This window comes from Perca flavescens, chromosome 4, assembly GCF_004354835.1.
Source record: "Perca flavescens isolate YP-PL-M2 chromosome 4, PFLA_1.0, whole genome shotgun sequence".
Taxonomy (NCBI): Eukaryota; Metazoa; Chordata; class Actinopteri; order Perciformes; family Percidae; genus Perca; species Perca flavescens.
In genome coordinates this window covers 13,765,969-13,784,662 of record NC_041334.1, presented here as the reverse complement: position 1 = coordinate 13,784,662, position 18,694 = coordinate 13,765,969, and the positions used below count along the sequence as shown (strand labels likewise).

At 40.9% G+C, this 18,694-nt stretch overlaps 1 protein-coding gene across 3 annotated transcripts in view; it reads right to left on the bottom strand.

Moving 5' to 3' along the window:
* The window catches only part of arhgef10la (Rho guanine nucleotide exchange factor (GEF) 10-like a), a 129,985-nt gene that overhangs the window by 38,811 nt on the left and 72,480 nt on the right, over nucleotides 1-18,694 (bottom strand). For all 3 annotated transcript variants that reach the window (XM_028576213.1, XM_028576215.1, XM_028576214.1), the window contains one exon: nucleotides 14,521-14,642. In XM_028576213.1, coding sequence (XP_028432014.1) covers nucleotides 14,521-14,642 — 122 coding nt within the window. The remainder of the gene's footprint in view (nucleotides 1-14,520; nucleotides 14,643-18,694) is intronic.

Genomic DNA, 18,694 nt, shown 5'->3' with positions numbered 1-18,694 from the left:
CTGCATGCTATCTTGACAAGTACAGAGTGAGCAGAAACCCAGAGAAGGAGGACTCTACTCTGAGGCATTGCTAGAGTGCCTATGATTCCCTGTAATTAGTATGTTAACTGTCACAGCAACAGATCAGGCCCTTTGCAAATGACCTCGCTGTCAAGCGGTGGGTGTGTCTACCCCATTCATATATATATATATATATATATATATATATATATATATATATATATATATATATATATATATATATATATATGTAGGCGGTGCACTGCCCTCTATTGGCAAGGAGAGTAATGAAAAAAAATCTATTTATCCTGTGATTAAAGCAGCAAATTAAAAACCTCAAATCCTTTTCACCATCCCTGTTCCAGCTGTTTAGTAAATTAACTGAAGGCTGAGGCAGGTTGCACGTGTTGTAATGATGACATGACTACATTAGCATGCTGATGCTACACACAGCCTCTTGGGTATTTACACTATTTCATTTCAACACACACTGCTGTCCTGGCCAATAAGTGGTAGGGAGAAGAAGGCTGTACTGTTGGCAGCCATCATAGTATAACTCCTCTATACTCCAATGTTACTAGTAACATCATCTACTATAAAAAATAATACCAATAATACATTCATTTTGGAACACTAAAAAGTCTGTTTCAGACACTGTACCATTAAAATGGTACAGTATCTGGTACAGTATCTGGACAAATTGAACATATCTAATAAGTTCTGAACACCTATGTTTGTGTGAATTTTCTAGTCTTCACAATTATTTCACAGCTGCTTATAAAATTATGAAACGCACACCTTTAACCCTTTAAACTCTGCAATAGAAATGATCTGCCAGTGCCTACATTGGTATTTTTGCATATTGTGATGTATCTTCAGATGCCGCTAAAATCAGTAAAACCTAGTCTAAAAGGTTATGCAAGTCAATAAACCATAATAACTAATAAAAGTATTGAAATTGTGTCAAATTTTTGCTCGGACAGACCTGCCCCCGCTGCTAAAACAAATCCTAAAGGAAACACTGATGTAGAAACATGAACAAAATATTCATTAAAAGGTTTTTTATTAAATGTTTTAGTTTTTGAGATATGCTCATTTTAATGAGCAGACTGTAAAGGCGGTTTGAGAGTTTCATCTGCAATAGAATGGTGTCACGCTGTTTTGCACCAGACATCACGTAACGTGATGACATCATCAAGAGACAACATAATGATGCGAAATACAGAAGCCTCAGCTTTCTGCTGCAACAAGAATGAATGCTCTGGCTGTTATGGTTCTTATTTATTTAGATCAACTTATACAGAGTCATGTAAACAACTATCGCCTGCAGCCACCCGGCACAGATCTTCAACAGGGGGTCCGGGATTGGGCGAAGTAAAATTATAACATGAGGTGTTCAAATGTAATCTTGTAAAATGTAGTTTTGGGCTAGAAAAATAAATAAATACAGTTATTCAAGGAGATGTTTTTATATAAGCTTGAAATCATTTTTTAGCGAATTTTGACCATTACCAAAGCTGCATTTGTTGTCAATTTCTGAAACTTTATTGAAATATAAATTTGTTTGGATACATGTATCGTGTATTTTGATACGTCATTCTTTAATCTCGTTCGTAATGCAAAAGTTGTATGCAATAACTAGGTCCTCTCTCAGTCGGTGTCTGTAAAAATGTTGCCCCAAATGGCTTTCCCTCATAGAGATATTTACCTTGCATCATAAAGTGCATTTCGTATATGTTTGTTATTGCAATTTCAGCAGCAGAATAGAAATGGCAGTAATAGTGGGCAAGGGCAGTATGTGTAGCACATTTCCTACACAAATTTTTTGGGGAGGCCTGTGCCCCAGTAGAGCTTTATGTCTAGCAACGCCCCTGCTTCTATCCATTACTTGAGTTCAACAAAGTTGACTGCTGATGCTGCCTAGTCCAGGCAGAGCAGAGACCCAGATCTAAAAAGAAGAACGCCTGACCTCTGTACTCTCCTGGTACATTAGTGCAATATGTACTGTAACTGTAAAACTGTCGCAACTCTCTCAGAGTTCTACGCAAATGCCAAAGTTTGACTTCTGCCCTGACCTCAGCGAGAGGTCCTCTTTGATCCGAAGTGTTAAGCAGTCAGAGCTTGTGTGCTGTCACTGCCCCCTGTATTTGTGACAGTGACAAGTTTGGTGCGTCTGGAGTTCCAGCGACAGGTCTGCTCTGATCCAGCTTCACACAGAGAAATTAGATTGACGCTTCCTCCTGCATTCTCATATTCTGCACATATTCCCCTTTGAACTCAAGAGGATGAGCCACAGTGGTCTGTTTTTTTTTTGTGGAGAGAACTGTGGTACTGAAATGCACACCGCGACTTGATGTAGGTGCAGGTATCAACAGCACAGTTCATCAAATGAAAATTGATCCGGAGATATGTTATACCAGGGCTCCAGACTGCGACCAAATGGTCGCATTTTGCAACCAAAATTTGAGTGTGCGACTGAATTTTACATCCAGTCGCACATGTGCGACCAGTAAATTTGCCCCCTTTTTTTACACGTTAAATGTTGAAACGTAGGTACCTGAGCGCGTAAGCGCAAGCTCATCTGTCCTCTCTGAAAATTGACAGAGAGCGGTGCTCCGACACAAACACACACACTCGCACACACACGCAGAGGTGCGATCGGCGCAAACTACGTCGGCTGTTTTGTTGAAGTCACAGTGAGTGATGCCGATAAAGTGGTTTCAAGTATGGTTACAGTTTTTAAAAACTTCACGCAGACAGCGTTTGCTGCGTTATGATATTAAAAACAGTCACGGTGCTGTTGACGTTACACTTCCTCTGAGACAAGCAGCAGGCTCAACAGTGTGCAACTGTGCCCTGGTGACTGACTGACAGGCTGAGGCTGTAAGGCAAGGCAACTTTATTTGTGAGCTTTACATGAAACATTAAAGAGCATTTAAAAACGGTCATGATGAAAATACAACAGGCTAAAAAAGTAGAAATGAATAATTATTCAATTTAATAGGTTGTAGGGATGTGTTTGGAAGGAGAGAGGGAGGGGTTTTATTTTTATTTTTGTTTAATTTCTTTAGAGTGTAACATATTCTAATAAAATAACAATGTTCTAACTACATAGGATAAATAGGTTTGGAATTATTTTTGCAACTGAAATAATTGTTTTGTAATTACAGAGAGAAAGTACCAAAAAAATGTACCGTTATAATTTTTGTATGAATTGGTTCAGATGCGAAAGGTACCCAACCCTAAGGGTAGTAGCCTAAACAATGCATGTTTAATTTTAAGGTGAATTCATTGTAGTTGTAGACTAGAGTTGGTATATTTTTTAAATATTTTGTTTACTGTCATGACAGCAATGGTGCCTTCTATGTTGCATCTTCAAAAGTGACACTGAATTTGAAACAGCACATTGTAATTTCTGCATCTATTATCAAAGTATTTATTAGTATTACAGTGGAAATTAGTAGAAATGTGAATATTTGTTTAGCATGTTGATTTACGGTGTGTGCCCCTAAAATTTCTGGTTGCGCCCCTAACATTTTCAGCAGGGGGCCACTGTGCTCCTAGAGAAGTTAGTCTGGAGCCCTGTACTGAATTTCATAGCATCTCTGCAGAGTGTACCATCAGAGCAGTTTTATAGAACATGGAAACGTGTTAGTATCTATGAATTTAATATTAAAGAGCGCAGCTGTGCATTTGGGTAGTAGATGCCACATTAGGGTTCCTGCCTTATGTCCTAAAAAGATGAGCTTGATGTTTGATATTTGGTGAGCATCTATTTTAATAAATTAAAATAATAGCAATACAATGTATTCTCCCAAACTTAAAATGCCAACCATGCAATGGAAATCAAACTACACTCCTCAAAAGTATCAATACTTTTTCATCGAATGTTTAAAATTATATGATCTCCATCAATCGTACATTTTATAGTATCGAAAGAAGAAGAAGAGCATTAAATATTTGAATATAAATCAAATATTTAAAAAATAAGGAGAGGAAGATTGACAGGCTAGAATATACGCTCCGTGGACAGCTGCCGACGGGCTTGTGTCGGTTGCACGCACGCAAGCGGTTCCAGGAAAGTAGCTGTATGTAGGGCTGGGCAATATATCAATATCATGATATGAGACTAGATATCCTCGTAGATTTTGGATATCATAATATTGTAATATGACATAAGTGTTGTCTTTTCCTGGTTTTACAGGCTGCATTAGAGTAAAGTGATGTCATTTTCTAAAATTACCAGACTTACTAGCGGTTCTATTATTTGCCTTTACCCACATAGTCATTATATCCACATTACTGCTGATTATTCGTCACAAAGCCTATTGTGTGCATAATTTGTGAAAGCACCAACTGTCAACCCTACAATATCGCCGCAATATCGGTATCGAAGCATTTGGTCACAAATATCGTGATATTTGATCTTCTCCATTTCGCCCCAGCTGTATGTGTCCACAACAATGCACGCAACATCGTGGCTGCACGACCAATACAAGTCTGCAGCTGTTCGCGTACATCGCCTGCTCGTCGGTTAACAGTTAATAATCGGTCAACGGGAGTCGGCTATTGATGAGAGAGAAAAAAAATCTAAATTAGCATCGCTAGTCTGAAACATGAGTGACAGCATCGTGGCAAGGAGATGAAGGATAAGATACAAGGTGACTGCAGGAAGCGGTATGGTAGGACAGGCATTTACAACACGTTCTTAACACCGTAACCTTCCTCCATCCCTGGTTCAAGGACAGTTATGGCAAGCAGGAAAAAGACGCCACACAAGGTCTTCTGGATCAGACAGTGACATTGCCCAGGAGAGGAAGGAAGAGCACAGCAGCCTCAGCCATCACAGGACGCTGCTGAGCAACAGGCTGAGAAAGCCAGGACTGATTTAAAGAGCCTGCTGCTGTTGAGTATTCGAGGGGAGAAAAAGGATGAGCAAGGAGAGGACCAATTGCCAGTGCATGGTGCATCCCAAAGGTATACTAGTATACAGCAAAATGCCAAAGTGCAGAGGAGGATCCACTACTAATAGCACTTTTCAGAGTTTGCCCGAACATATTTGTGAATTTCTGCCTCAAGGTGTGAATCTGAGTGGGTCCTTAGCGCCTCTGGCTTCATTTGCAGCCCAAGATGGTCGACACTGACACAGGACACCCATGACATCCTCGCGTTCCTGTCAAAGAACCTTGTGATTGCAAAGAAGAAGAAGAAAAAAAAAAAAGCTAAAGTAGCCTAAGTAAAACAAACCTTTCAACATCCAAGGTTTGTTTGTTCTACTAATAATGTTCTTGTTTTATTGTATTTGTCCTTTACTCATAGTGGTGCCCTTCTTTTATTTTATTTATCCTTTATTTATACAGGGGAAACCACAGAGGCCGCTGTGCTGCATTCACAAGTGAAGCAACATTAGAGAAAAAAAAGAAATAACACTAAAATCAATAATAATGACATAAAGAATGTGAAGGCCTATAAGGTAAATGTATTACTATTAACTTTGTAGGTGATGAGTGGCTTTTTCTGTACCAGCGCTGTGTACAGGTTGTCAATTTAAAAAATAAAAAAAAAGAAGAAAAGAATTTTTTTTTTGTGTGCCTAGGACTTTTTTTGTCATTGTATAGGAAGAGGCACTGAGTATCGTTTGTGCTATACTAGCATATTGTATTGAAGGTTAAAATGATGGTATTGTGACAAACTCACATTTTGTTCATAAACATTGCGGGTTTTAAAGGAACACGCCGACTTATTGGGAATTAAGCTTATTCACCGTAACCCCCAGAGTAAGACAAGTCGATACATACCCTTCTCATCTCCGTGCGTGCTGTAACGCTGTCTGACGGTTCCAGCATTAGCTTAGCCCAGCACAGATCCTGCAGGTAACTGGTTCCAACTAGCCTACTGCTCCGAATTGTGACAAAAGTGACAAAATAACGCCAACATGTTCCTATTTACATGTTGTGATTTGTAGAGTCACAGCGTGTACAAAAAACAACGTAACATGAGACACAGCCATCTTCTAACAGTAAACAAACTGGGAACTATATTCTCAGACAGGCTTGCTGCGAGCATATCACTCCGCCCAAGTACTATATTCTTCCGCCTTAGAATATAGTTCCTGGTTTGTTTACAGTTAGAAGACGGCTGTGTCTCATGTTATGTTGTTTTTTTGTACACGCTGTGACTCTATAAATCACAACATGTAAATAGGAACATGTTGGCGTTATTTTGTCACTTATTCGGAGCAGTAGGATTGGGTATGTATGGACTTGTCTAACTCTGGGGGTTACGGTGAATAAGCTAAATTCCCAATAAGTCGGCGTGTTCCTTTAATAGAAGGGAAGTAAAAAACACACCTTAAACATGTCCCCTAAATTACGTAGCTGATGGGTAGTCACTGATGCAATTCTGGCAAGATTCTGAGCATCGTTTGTGAAAATGATGATGAAGCAAAACACAGCCAAATAGAGAAAACATAGCATGGCACAGTCAGCATTGTTGGTCATCATCATTATGCATGTGACCCTGATAATTGCAGAAACACCTGCATACTGGAGATTATCCTAGATTTATAATCAGCAAGACACAAGGAAAAAGAGAACTGATCTGGATGACGGTCAGGTCTGAGAGAGACCAGTGGGCTCTCTGCAAACAGTCTCCCGTCCCGCTGTTTGTGTTTTTCTGTTTGCAGGAAGGATATTACTGCAGAGTTAGAAAGGGAGCTGCTCTGCCCTTTTGGAGCTGTGGTTAGAACGAGCTTTTTAATCCATGCAGTGGCATCTATTCTCGACAAATCAGAGAGGTGGCTGATATCTGCTACTCTAAAAGGTAGCAAACAACCTTCAAGAAGAACAGAGGGAGACGCATTGCGTAAAGGTGTCAACAGGATGGCTTGAGCGAAAGAAATTAGAATAAAAAAGCAGGCTGGGGGGGGTGAGGAAATAAATCATCAGAAATGCTATGCATCAGGGAAAGGCCACCTTTTCACACTGTCCTTTTTAATCCATTTTTCATAAGACAGTATCGCATCTGTGGTGTGCTACACACACATACACGCAGCCACGTGCATTTAGCCCTTTACCTTCATCTTGACTGTAAAGAGCCATTAAGACATTAAGCCTGTGAATCAGTCCTTCACCAGACAATATTACGCACGTATTCAGTGGATCTGCCGCTGCCAGAGGGGTTCCGCTCAACAAGCTCATTTTCCGTACATGTAGTCACTAGACACATGTCTAGCTGAATGCACAGCGCTGCTCTCAAGTTATCACTCCATCAGCAGGAAAGATGGATGACACAGCGAGCGAGAGGGACATGCACAACATGCCCCCAAAAGCACCGGCTGGTCCAGTAAACACACACAGACCCCAGTGACCCGGTACAGTGTGATTTCACCGGATGACAAAGACAGAAATGACCGATAACATGTTTAATGGATTCTGAGACCAATTCTGTCCCACTCCAAAAAGGAAAAGAAAAAAAGCCATACATAACTACATAAATAAATAATAATGGTGAGCTGATCTGATATATGAAAACTAGTGGAGTGTATAAGGGCTGAGATGTGACCAGGCTTTGCGGGTTTCTGAGCTGAGACACAGAAGCTAATCCTCTCAGGAAAAGAGAAAGGAAGCTAACCCTGATGCAGCCCAAACCCTCTTCCAGTTTGTCATTCCACACTTCAAAGCATACATGATGAAATCCCCCAAGGTATTATAAGAGCATAGCAGCCATCCTCAACCCTGTCCTAGCCTAATGCCTCATAAACGGAGTCTGGAAACATGTCCCTTTACTATTTCGAAAGTCTTTGTAGCCTTGGATCTTTAAGACCCTTTTAGAGTTGCAGAGGAAGAGGTTCTTTACTACTGGAGGAGATTTGTGAATCATTATGCAGCCAAGGGATTCCTGTACGCTCACCATGAATTACTGCACATACAGTATGCACATGCGAATATCTGAGAATGTTTATATCAAGATCAGGACAGGAACCCAGGCTATCGTCTTCATTGAAGCTCTGCTGAATGCGCGTGTATAAAAAAAAAATACAGTGCACAAGAAAATGTGTGTCCTAGATAGGGACAGGCACGTCATTTAAGACATTCAGTGACACCATTGGATGCCACTTGTAATACAGCTTGCTGAGCTGTCTGATTTTTTGGTTTCATAAATACATCCCTTATTGGTCTCCAGGCTTCACACTAACACAGCCTGCAGGGCAGAACTGAGAGAAACAGCTGAAACTCTGGTTCATACAGTCAAACAAGGAGATGAGAGAGGAACAGCATATATTAAGTTCTAGTTACTACCCTATCACGGCCAGGTAAAAAGCTCTCGGTATTTCTCAGCACTGTGAGTTGCGGTGTCTGGTTTCGGTAGTGACATTACCGCGCTGGCGCACCGGAAGGATGCCGATACAGCTTATTTGTACTCAGAACGAGTAGATTATTAACCCCACAATAATGTCACATGAGCGGCACACAAAGTGCCGTCAACCAACCTTACTTACTCACTTTCAGTTCTTCACAGCGTAGCTGCTCATTCTGGCACACTGATTGGTTACACAGTATGTCAGTCTACCTGTGTTACCCAATAACTAATCTCACATTGCCATATCTGTCTGCACAGCGCTGTGTCAGGCTGGAGTGAGGTCTGGCTACACCGCTTATCATTCTGGGATAGGATGAAAAAAACACTCTGGCTTTTTTGCATTTCTTTAAAGCAATCACAATCATCTTGGGCGGCGCTAAGCTCTGGATGCAGCAACTGTTGCAGTTTCTCCTGGGTTGGGCCCTTTTTTGAGTTAATTGACTGGATTATTAGGCACAAAGGCTACAAATAACAGCACTGTCTGAATGTGATTTTTAAAATTTCTGTATGTTATTTCCGTTTCTGTAAGATCGGAGTCAAAGATTCAGTCACATTCTGAGCTAAATATTTGATGTATTCATCTTTAATAGTTAACACTTGTGTAAAAGAATAATTATGCTATTTATTATTATTCTTCTAACTCACACTCACTGGCCTTGGCTCATTTTCTGTGAAGAACATTAAAAATTATTATTTTCAATGACTGCACACGGTACACCCCCCCTACACATAACTATTACATATGAGGTATTCGGGTCTACTGGACCCGAGTGTATTTAATTGTAGGGGCTATGAAACTATGTTGTCTTTCTGCGCCTGCTATTTCCACACAAAATTTCTAGCAATTTCAACCTTTCTGATTAAGTGTTTGTTTGTTTTTTTACCTTTTTTATAATTGAATTTCCTTGTTTTGTCACAAAAAAACAAAAAGGATCATATGATCATAAATGTGATCTCACAGGGGTAAATGGCAAATATGAACCATAAATGATATATATCATTGGTAATTGAGCTAAAGTAAACATCTGTTAAGTATTTTTACATAAATTGTTATGGCTGTATTGATTTAAAAGCCTAATAATGTGGTGGGTCCACCAGACCCGGGAACACTGGCTGTGTAACAAAAATATGAACACCACACAAGGGTTAAAGGCCGAAAAAATGACATCATGCACAACGTTTTACTTGTGCAGGTAAAATGGTAAAAGGGGTTCCATTTAACAGCCGATTATCCTGTAGAGAAATCTGGCTCAGCTGTTACCCTTTCGACTATAATATCTCCTATTAATCCCCTAACCCAACTATCTCACACCATCCCTTCGGGCCATCTGCCAAATCGTTTCATCTTTCAAAATGGCAGGGAGAGCAATGAAACAAAGCGTGCACTGACTCTTTAAACAACAAGGACCATCAGAATGTTGTTTGTCTATTAACCAAGATAGTGTCTGAATCTGTGTGTTTTAGTGTGTGTGTGTGTGTGTGTGAGAGAGAGAGAGAGGGAGAGAAATAGAGGGAGAAATGAAAGAGATAAATTGAGAGGAGTCAGTCTGCCCCCGCTGTTCTCACTCAGCTGACTTGCGATAAGGTTTATCTCCGGTGCCTAACGAGTTGGCCCAGTAGCCCTGTCCAGCTCGTACCGAGTGGACCGGGGCTGCACAGCCAGGACACAGCCAGCAGTGGGTTGAGCTCCCTTAGGAGACCTGCGCGTATTGTTCATGCCACACTGCTTTAGAACTCTATTTTATGTAGGAAATGGCTTCGGCCCCTTCGGCCACATCTCTTTTAATCTGGGATTTCTTTTTTCTTGCCTCCTTTTCTTCATCCTTTCTACTCACTGTAACTCAGACTGCCAAGAAAAGCTGCAAGAGCTGGAGAAAGAGATGCTGCGGAGCTTTGGCACAGAGAGGCGTGTGTGTCCCAGAGGCAGTGGCTGAGGCAAAGATGGAGACACAGAGAGGGGGGGGGGTTGCTGAGTTAAGCCCCTAATCACAGTCTGCTCTGCATGAAGGACTTAAAGTCACTCCATTTAATGCTACCTTCTCTTTAGTCAAAAAACGGGAAAGAAATACTACAGCTTACCTCTTCAGCTTTCTGATACCTAGGGCCCTATTCCCATCGCATACCCATTCATGTGATGCACAGCAGTGCACAGCATCAGCATACAGTCAAACATACACAGATAAACATGCAACTCGGGCACAGACATACTGTAGAGGCAGGAAAACTCACATGAACATATACTGTAGTTGCACACACAGCAATTGCAAGCATAAATGTTTCCCATTCAAGAATCTCACTTCAGCCTTAATAACACGAGCGACCATCACAGGTCTTCACAGCAACGACTCGTGTGATAACGTGCATGCTCAATTGAAATTGCTCTTAGAAAAAAAAGCCACGTGAAACAATGTCATGGTAAACCACATATACGTGGCCGACGCGGCTGCCGTGCCCGTCACTGGCGTGCTCAGCAGCTTCATTTGTTTGTGCGAGGAGTGGAGAATATGAGCAGATCCTCAGAGACTGCACGCTCCCACTGGCTCAAAATACATTAATTGACTTGGCTCCGCTTCCAGCCAGGTGTAACACACTTTGGCAAAATACTCCGGAATGTCAGCGAGATCTTTGGGAAATCCCCCCCCACTGTGTCATAGCTACACTTTCCGCACTGCCAGCTGCCGTTTCACCTCACCTTTTTATCCCGGGCCGCTTGGCTAGCAGACTACGGTTTGGCGTATAGGTCTTAATCTAATGTTGGAACAGTGATTTATGCTTGGGTGTCCCACGGCCATTAAGATAATGGCATGATCACTTTATAACATCCTCCCCCGGTGGCCATGGTAATTTGGCTCCCCCACCACACCACCTTGCTCAGTAAGACCCATAACCACATTATAGAGATAGAAAAGGTGGTCGGAAATATCATCTTTCAGCCCCTTCAAATTGATTTCTTGACTTCTAAAACCCTTTTAGTCTATCTCTCACCTGTGCTGACCATTTGATCTATTGGAGGCTTCTAGGTCTTAACAGCTTGTATCGATCGAAATTTTTCAGCCAGCATTCTTGAAGGGATGCTCTCGTGTCACCTTGTAATTCCAACAGGTCTGGGTGTGTTTTGAGTGAGATCATCGCTGAAGCAATGCATTTTTTTAGCTGTTAGGGCAAGACAAGTGAGCTTTGATTGCCTTCAATGGGAAACGACTGTGTTAAAGGGCACTATGATCTCTTTCAACATAATCTTTATCAACATATAGATTCCACCACCACTATGGACTAACGGCTGCTTAAGAGGAGAACTTAGCGTCAGTGAGAGTCAAATCGCTTTGACGGATTGAGCCAAGGGGAAGCACTTTACTTCCTCTATCAACACTCAGCTCAGAAAGATGCAGTGACTTGAAACTTTAAACTGACAGCAACTGCAAGAGGATCCTGCTAAAAAATGTGGTCTATTCCATTGTGTATTCTTATATATATAGTATTGGTATTATAGTAAGTTGTCACAATTTCATGTCATAAGTAAACGCACACTTTATTCTTATACTTAATTGTTTTGTATATGTATTATTAGAGGTGGGCGATATACCGTTTAGACGATAATATCCAAATTGTTGTCTGGACGATATGCAAAATTGGGATATCGAATATTTCATAATTTGTACAATCTGACCCCCCAAATAAAAAGAGCTGAAGGAAGTTAAAGAGAAAACAAATAACGCACATTATAACCTTCCAAACAATTATATGTAGCAATTTTAATACTGTAGGGGTTTGTTTGACTGTATTTTTTGTACAAAATCACGATTGTCCCGTACGAGAGTAAGCTGCTACTAGTTCTTACCTGTGTGTTATGACATTGACTCATGTCAACAAAGATGGCGGTTGCGCGATTGTGCAGTGTTTCTCCTGTCGGTGTATATTTATACAAGTACGTACAGCCACACTGAACTAATCAATACAGGACCACGACACAACACAGCCGTTACGAGAGCCTTCCAGGCGGCTCATAACATCCCAGAGGAAATAGCCTGACTGAGCCCTCCAGGTTGTTGTCGGCGCTAGCACGGCGAGCTAGCTCTCTACCGGCAGGATGAGAAAATAACTCTGGCACGACCAGAGGCGGAGGACTGCAGTTATGTGCACAATGAATGGAGTACCAACTGCAGGATCGTTGCCCAGCACGGCTCACCTGACCTGGAGCCCTGTCGGTAATATACTGACCATTTTATTTACTACGAAAACAGCACACTGCCGTCTACATAGCCCCCGATGCTAACGTTAGCACAAGTTTGGTTCACTGCTAACCATAGTGAACAAACTGCAGCGCGATCACCTGGATACGGGATACAGGGGACTCTAACAAGGCGTCCTTAAAGTCTGTTCCCCTCCAGCTTTCTCCCAGCATGTAGATTGTGTTACTAGAGGGAAGAACACACTAGACCAGTGATTCTTAACCATAGGGCCGCGGCCCAAACTTGGGCCACCAGCGCCCCCTAGAGGGCCGCAAAAAACTTTCAGTTTTGCACCTGTGGGCCGCAAGGGCCGTGGGACTGCGTGCAGCTTTCGACCATGTGGTGGCGGTAATGCATCACTCGCTTGTTTAAAAAGCGCCAATACACAGAGAAGAAGACTGTCTACTTCGCAGCAAAAATGGATACGTTTTTAAAAAGAAAAAATGAAGACAAACGTCCTGTCGACACCCCCACCCAAAAAACAAAGTTTTTGCGGAAATACAATCTCGACTTCATTAAATACGGTTTCGTAAATGGAGGAGCAGAGGCAGTGCCAAAAGCCCAGTGTGTGGAGTGTGGGCTAATGCTGTCCAACGAAGCTCTCAAGCCCTTAAAACTACAGCGGCATCTAGAGACCAAGCACCCGATGCTCGTGGGAAATCCTACTATTGGTCTTTTTTTATTATGATTAAAAAGCCTGAATTGATCCTTGAAATTTTTTCTTATCACAGCTTGATTTGGTCCATGAATTATCAGGCTGTTCGGTGTCCTGATGTATGTGTGCAGGTTTATGTAAACGTTTAATAAAAGTCTTTGTGATGATCCCATTTTATCATGTCATTTTATTTGACAATTTTTTTGCTTGTTAAAAAATAAGTGGATTTGGTTTATTATTGAATACAAATCAAACTGAAAGTGAAGTCAATTAAACCTATACAGTGTTAATATTTAATGGGCCCCGGGCCACTTTGTACTATAAAAATTGGGTCTCAAGGTCGAAAAGGTTAAGAACCCCTGCACTAGACCATGTATAGTCTAACATCAAAAAAGATACAGAACTGCACCTCTCCCTCACCTGGGCCAGTCAGATCCCATCCAACTCCTGATCCCAGCATAAATCCTGGTCAGAAGGACTATACAGCCAAGTAGAAGGACTATCAGAACCTAGTCTGATCCGGCCCTGTCCCAGCTCCAGGACTGCTTCCAATAAGGACATGGTTGTGTGCAATATGTTACAGAACAGAGCCCTTTGTTTATTGTTATGATTTCATCTTGCTTGTACATTTTCCCGAGAGAACCACCGAAATAGCCTCCGAACAGGGCTTCTTTTAACTTCTAGAAGGATTTCAAAAATATCGTCTGAATATCAATATCGAGATATTGAAAAAAAATATCGAGATATTCATTTTTGTCAATATCTCCCACCCCTATGTATTATAGGGTAAGGCAATATGACAATATGTACCAGGAGATGTCACAAGTTAGTTAACTATCAGAGGTTTTGCCATACCATTTACACCGAGGTCCAGCTGTGGTCTTCCAGTGTTTACTGTCATGTGGACTATATTGGCTTTTTGCTTTTTAATTACCATATTACACTGATTTTAAAAACACGTGACATGCAAATATGGAAAGACTATCCATTGTTCCATCCACCCAGTATCTGTAACCGCTTGGGTGGGTGGAGGGCTCACATTCATTTCTACAGGCAATTTAGAGTCAACAACAGCAAAAAACCTAACATCTGCATATCTTTGGACCGTGGGAGGAAACTGGAGAACCCGAAGAAAGCCCACACTAACACGGGGAGAACATGCAAACGCCACACGGGACCCACTTACTAATCTGATTTACATCTTTTGAAAAGCTTCAGAAGACACGGTAAACCCGATCTGCAATATGATCTTTGTCTTGGTGGCAGCGGATTTACCTTTCTCTCAAGGGACTTTGTAGCAAAGACAGGCATGTGACAGGCAAGCAGCGGACACCAAAACGGGGCCATCGTCTTCCCCTCGTCCTCTCCACACAACCAGCCTGGTGAATTCTCCCCCCCTGAAATAGAAAAAAAAAGAGAGACTTTTATTTCTTATCACAAGGGTGCTACTAACCTGATGTTGTGTACCGTATTGTTTTGTTGCTGTACATATTCATAGTTAGTCATCACGCCTCTGACCCTCACAGTGAGCCAAGCTGTAAACTCTCCTTCAAGCTATGTCAAAACCACGCAAAAATAATCAGAACAGACATTATGCTACCTCAGGTATTTGATATGAATGGTGTTATTAGCATGTTAATGTTATAATCAGCCAGAGGCTTAGTCCCTGTTGTAGGTGGTGAGGCATGTACTGCCAAAACAGGGTCTCCACAGTGATTAAAGCTACCCTTAATCAACAGTGAGAGTCAGTCCCAGCAGGAAAAATGCAACTGCTGGATTTGAGTTATAATAATGGATTTGCCTGGTGTACGCGACATCTCTGCACTCATAGCTCTGAGCCTTACAACAGGTGCACTCCCGACAATGCGCCGGGCAAATCCGCCAAAGTACTCCCATTTTGTAATTTTGTAATCATAAATTTCAATTTACAGAAACTAAATTGAGCATGAAATTTAACAGCTTGCTAAAAAATGTGCTTCCTGATTTGTTACCATACGTTACCTTGGAATTACCTAGACTTTATATCTGTTTTTTGCCTCCAAGGCTTTGTCACAGATGCATCAGACTCATTTGCAGTAGTAAAAGTGGAGTTTGTTTGATAAGAGTATTGTTTGCCCACTCTTTCTGTGGCAAACAGTTAGGGGGAGCACCTAAGGGCTAATGAGATGCACAGACAGCACCAAGGTTGTAAAATTGGTTTTATTTTTGTTTTGGCCACACAGATACAACACTTGTCGGGCCAAACTTTACTGACCTTTAGAGTGACATTGTTTAACTCCCATAACTTATGTACTTACCCTTATAGGAACAATGACATAAAATCTAGGTAGTCTATTAGAAATGTGTACCTCAATTTTTTTTACATATTCCCACTGATATTTCCTGAACTGACATAAATGTGACATCATTCGACAGTTTGCAAACAAAGGATCACAGTGGAGCGAAATCCTTGCCACAATCAAAGCTTGAGAACATCTGAATAAATGACAAGCCATGTTTATACAGAGAAAGAAGATACAAGAAAGATCAAGGACAGGAATGACAAGCGCTGGGTAAGTGTGTTGGATCGTATACAAAAGATACACAGTATCGATATACAGTATCTTTAGATGAGGTCTGTCCTGTGTTTGTATGCCTGTTTGCTGTTGGATTTTTCACATTTCCAACCCTTTGAGCACTACAAAAAAGCTGCATTTGTCTCCATTGTATTCTAAACTGTGGATATCTCAAAACATCTGCAAATAACACAGAAACTGTCCGCATGGCTACACAACTCATGATATATGAAATAAAAAGGTGATTAAGTGCCTGTGTACTGTATGTTGTACAAGTCGTAATATACAGATTTGATGTTACTTTAGTCCAAACTCTGCACTTTGACAATACTGACAACAGAGAGCAAGTCAAATTTTAGTTTAGCTTTTACATTTTCAAAATACATTTATTTGCAGAGCCCTTTAATCTGATGATGATTTAATTCGAAGATACGAGATATTGCCCAGTTTAAAGTGCTCATATTATGCTCATTTTCCGGTTGATAATTATGTTATTTAAAGGTTATATCCGAATAGGTTTATGTGGTTTCATTTTCAAAAAACACCATATTGTTGTACTACACAGTGAGACTTCTAGTCCATCTTTGTTGGGAGTTGCACATGCACAGTAGCTATAGGTAAGCACAGCTAGCTAGTCAGTTGCACAGTTTGAGGGCGTGGCATGCTAGCAGCTAGGCGAGCATTATAACGTGTGCTACAAAGTGACGAGCGTTCGTCACAGAAGTAAAGGCTGGACTACAATAGAGCTGTTTGGAGCAGTTGGAGATGGTAAGTGCCTTTGGGGTGGACTTTGGGCTTTTTCACTTTTTAAACCTGTAACGTGCACAAAAAAAGATATATAACACAATAAAGGAAAGGGAAAAAGCCAAAAAGCATAATATGAGCACTTTAAGCACATGTCATCATTCAATTACGTCGTCTCTTTTACAACATCGTGACAACACTTTCCTGCTATAAACAAGGTTACTGTGAAGAATAGGGTAGATAATTATAAGGTTTTAAATCATTCAGTCATTTATCTTTACAATCATTTGGAGTGTTCTTTAATAATTCATATTTCGGGGGGATTGGCCTGTGGGCTGGCAATCCCTCAGCGAGCCCCTGCCAGGATAAAGAGAGGTGTGAGGTCACTTATTAAACGACTTTTATTGAGGGCAGATTGCTGCAGGTGGGGCAGCATGTCCTGTGGTTTCCTTTACCCTAGAGTAATCATCAACTTTCTGCAGCTACTTATTAGAATAGCATAAAGAATGTTCCGTTTGTGTGCACGGACTTCTCTTACTGAGTTTTTCAGTCAGTAAAAATTAGTCACCAATCTAAAGGAGAGACAGATACGCAGAGATAGAAAAACAGAAAGAGAGAGACTGGAATACACACACTAAAGGACGGCGAGAGAAAGTTGTTTTGAGAACACCAATTAGCTTTAACCTTCAGTCTTTGCCATGTAGTAATGATGATGAATAACGGTGAACAAATGATAAGCACAGACCAAAATCAAAAACGGCACCAGATAGTGACACGCAGGCCACTCGCCTCAACATACATGCGCTGTCTCTCTCTCTCTCTCTCTCTCTCTCACACACACACACACACACACACGCAAAAAACAAACAGAAAATACTTTTTTACTTGTTTAGCTTGTCTGCAATTGTAGTAAAAAAAAAATCTTAAAAATATCTTGATAACTATTACATTGTGGCAAGTATGCAGGCTCACCTTTTCACTTGAATACATTGTGTACTTTTTTGAGTTGATTCTTAGCAAAAACAACCTTTGTTCTTTCACAAATATGTGCTCATTCATGTGTAATTACTTCCACCAACTAATGTGTTTATTCTGTGTTTCCTTTGGTGCAGTGCCCTGTAAACTGGGCCTCATACTACATTAACATCTTGTTGGATTTACCATAAATAGGACTTAGCGACTGAAAAATAAACATTCACATCAGCCTCCTAATGGTAATTACAAGTAGGGGCCTAGGACATGCAAGTTACCATGGCTCCCAATATATATAACAATTGTTATAAATAAATGTCAAATTGCACAAGTGTGTTGACACAGGATGCAAACTACAGCAAAGCCTGCCAGTAGTCGGAAATAATAAAAAACAAACCCGCAAGTTATATTACTACTAATCCAATAAACAGGTTATTTTGCACGTTGGTGGTAAATTAGTTGCCGTGTAAACAGGCCTAATTTTATTCATAGGCACCTGTGTAAATACAATATGACTCAGTATAATGGTTATTCTGCTGTAGGAAAACAGCATACACTGTATAGAGAAACATCTTAAACAGATAATAGAAATAAATGAGATTTGAGCTTTATGACAAAAGAGCAACAGAAAATTACATCAAAATTCATTCTGGAAAAAAAACAATGCGTGAGCATGCCAAAGTAGATTACCGGAAAAAAGAACCAAAGACCATACAGATAATATAACCTCCACAACCTCATACAAAAACCTGGCAAGAAAACGGACTTAAAAAAAAAAGAAGAAAATTTTGACTCCATTTGGCACAAGAGTTTGTTATTAAAACTGCTTCGCATTAGTGTCCGGGGCAAACTCATACCATCACTATTGTAGTAACTATAACAAAAAATCAATTTGGCATTAAACTAGTGATACACTAACATTCTTTAACGAACCGGAGGCATAAGGCAAGGATGCCGTCTGAGCATCACATTATTTAAAGGTCCCATGGCATGAAAATTTCACTTTATGAGGTTTTATAACATTAATATGAGTTCCCCCTGCCTGCCTATGGTCCCCCAGTGGCTAGAAATGGCGATGGGGTAAACCGAGCCCTGGGTATCTTGCTCTGCCTTTGAGAAAAATGGCAGTTGGCCAAGGCCAAACCCCCCCCACCCCCCACATTAGCGAAGGAATTCTT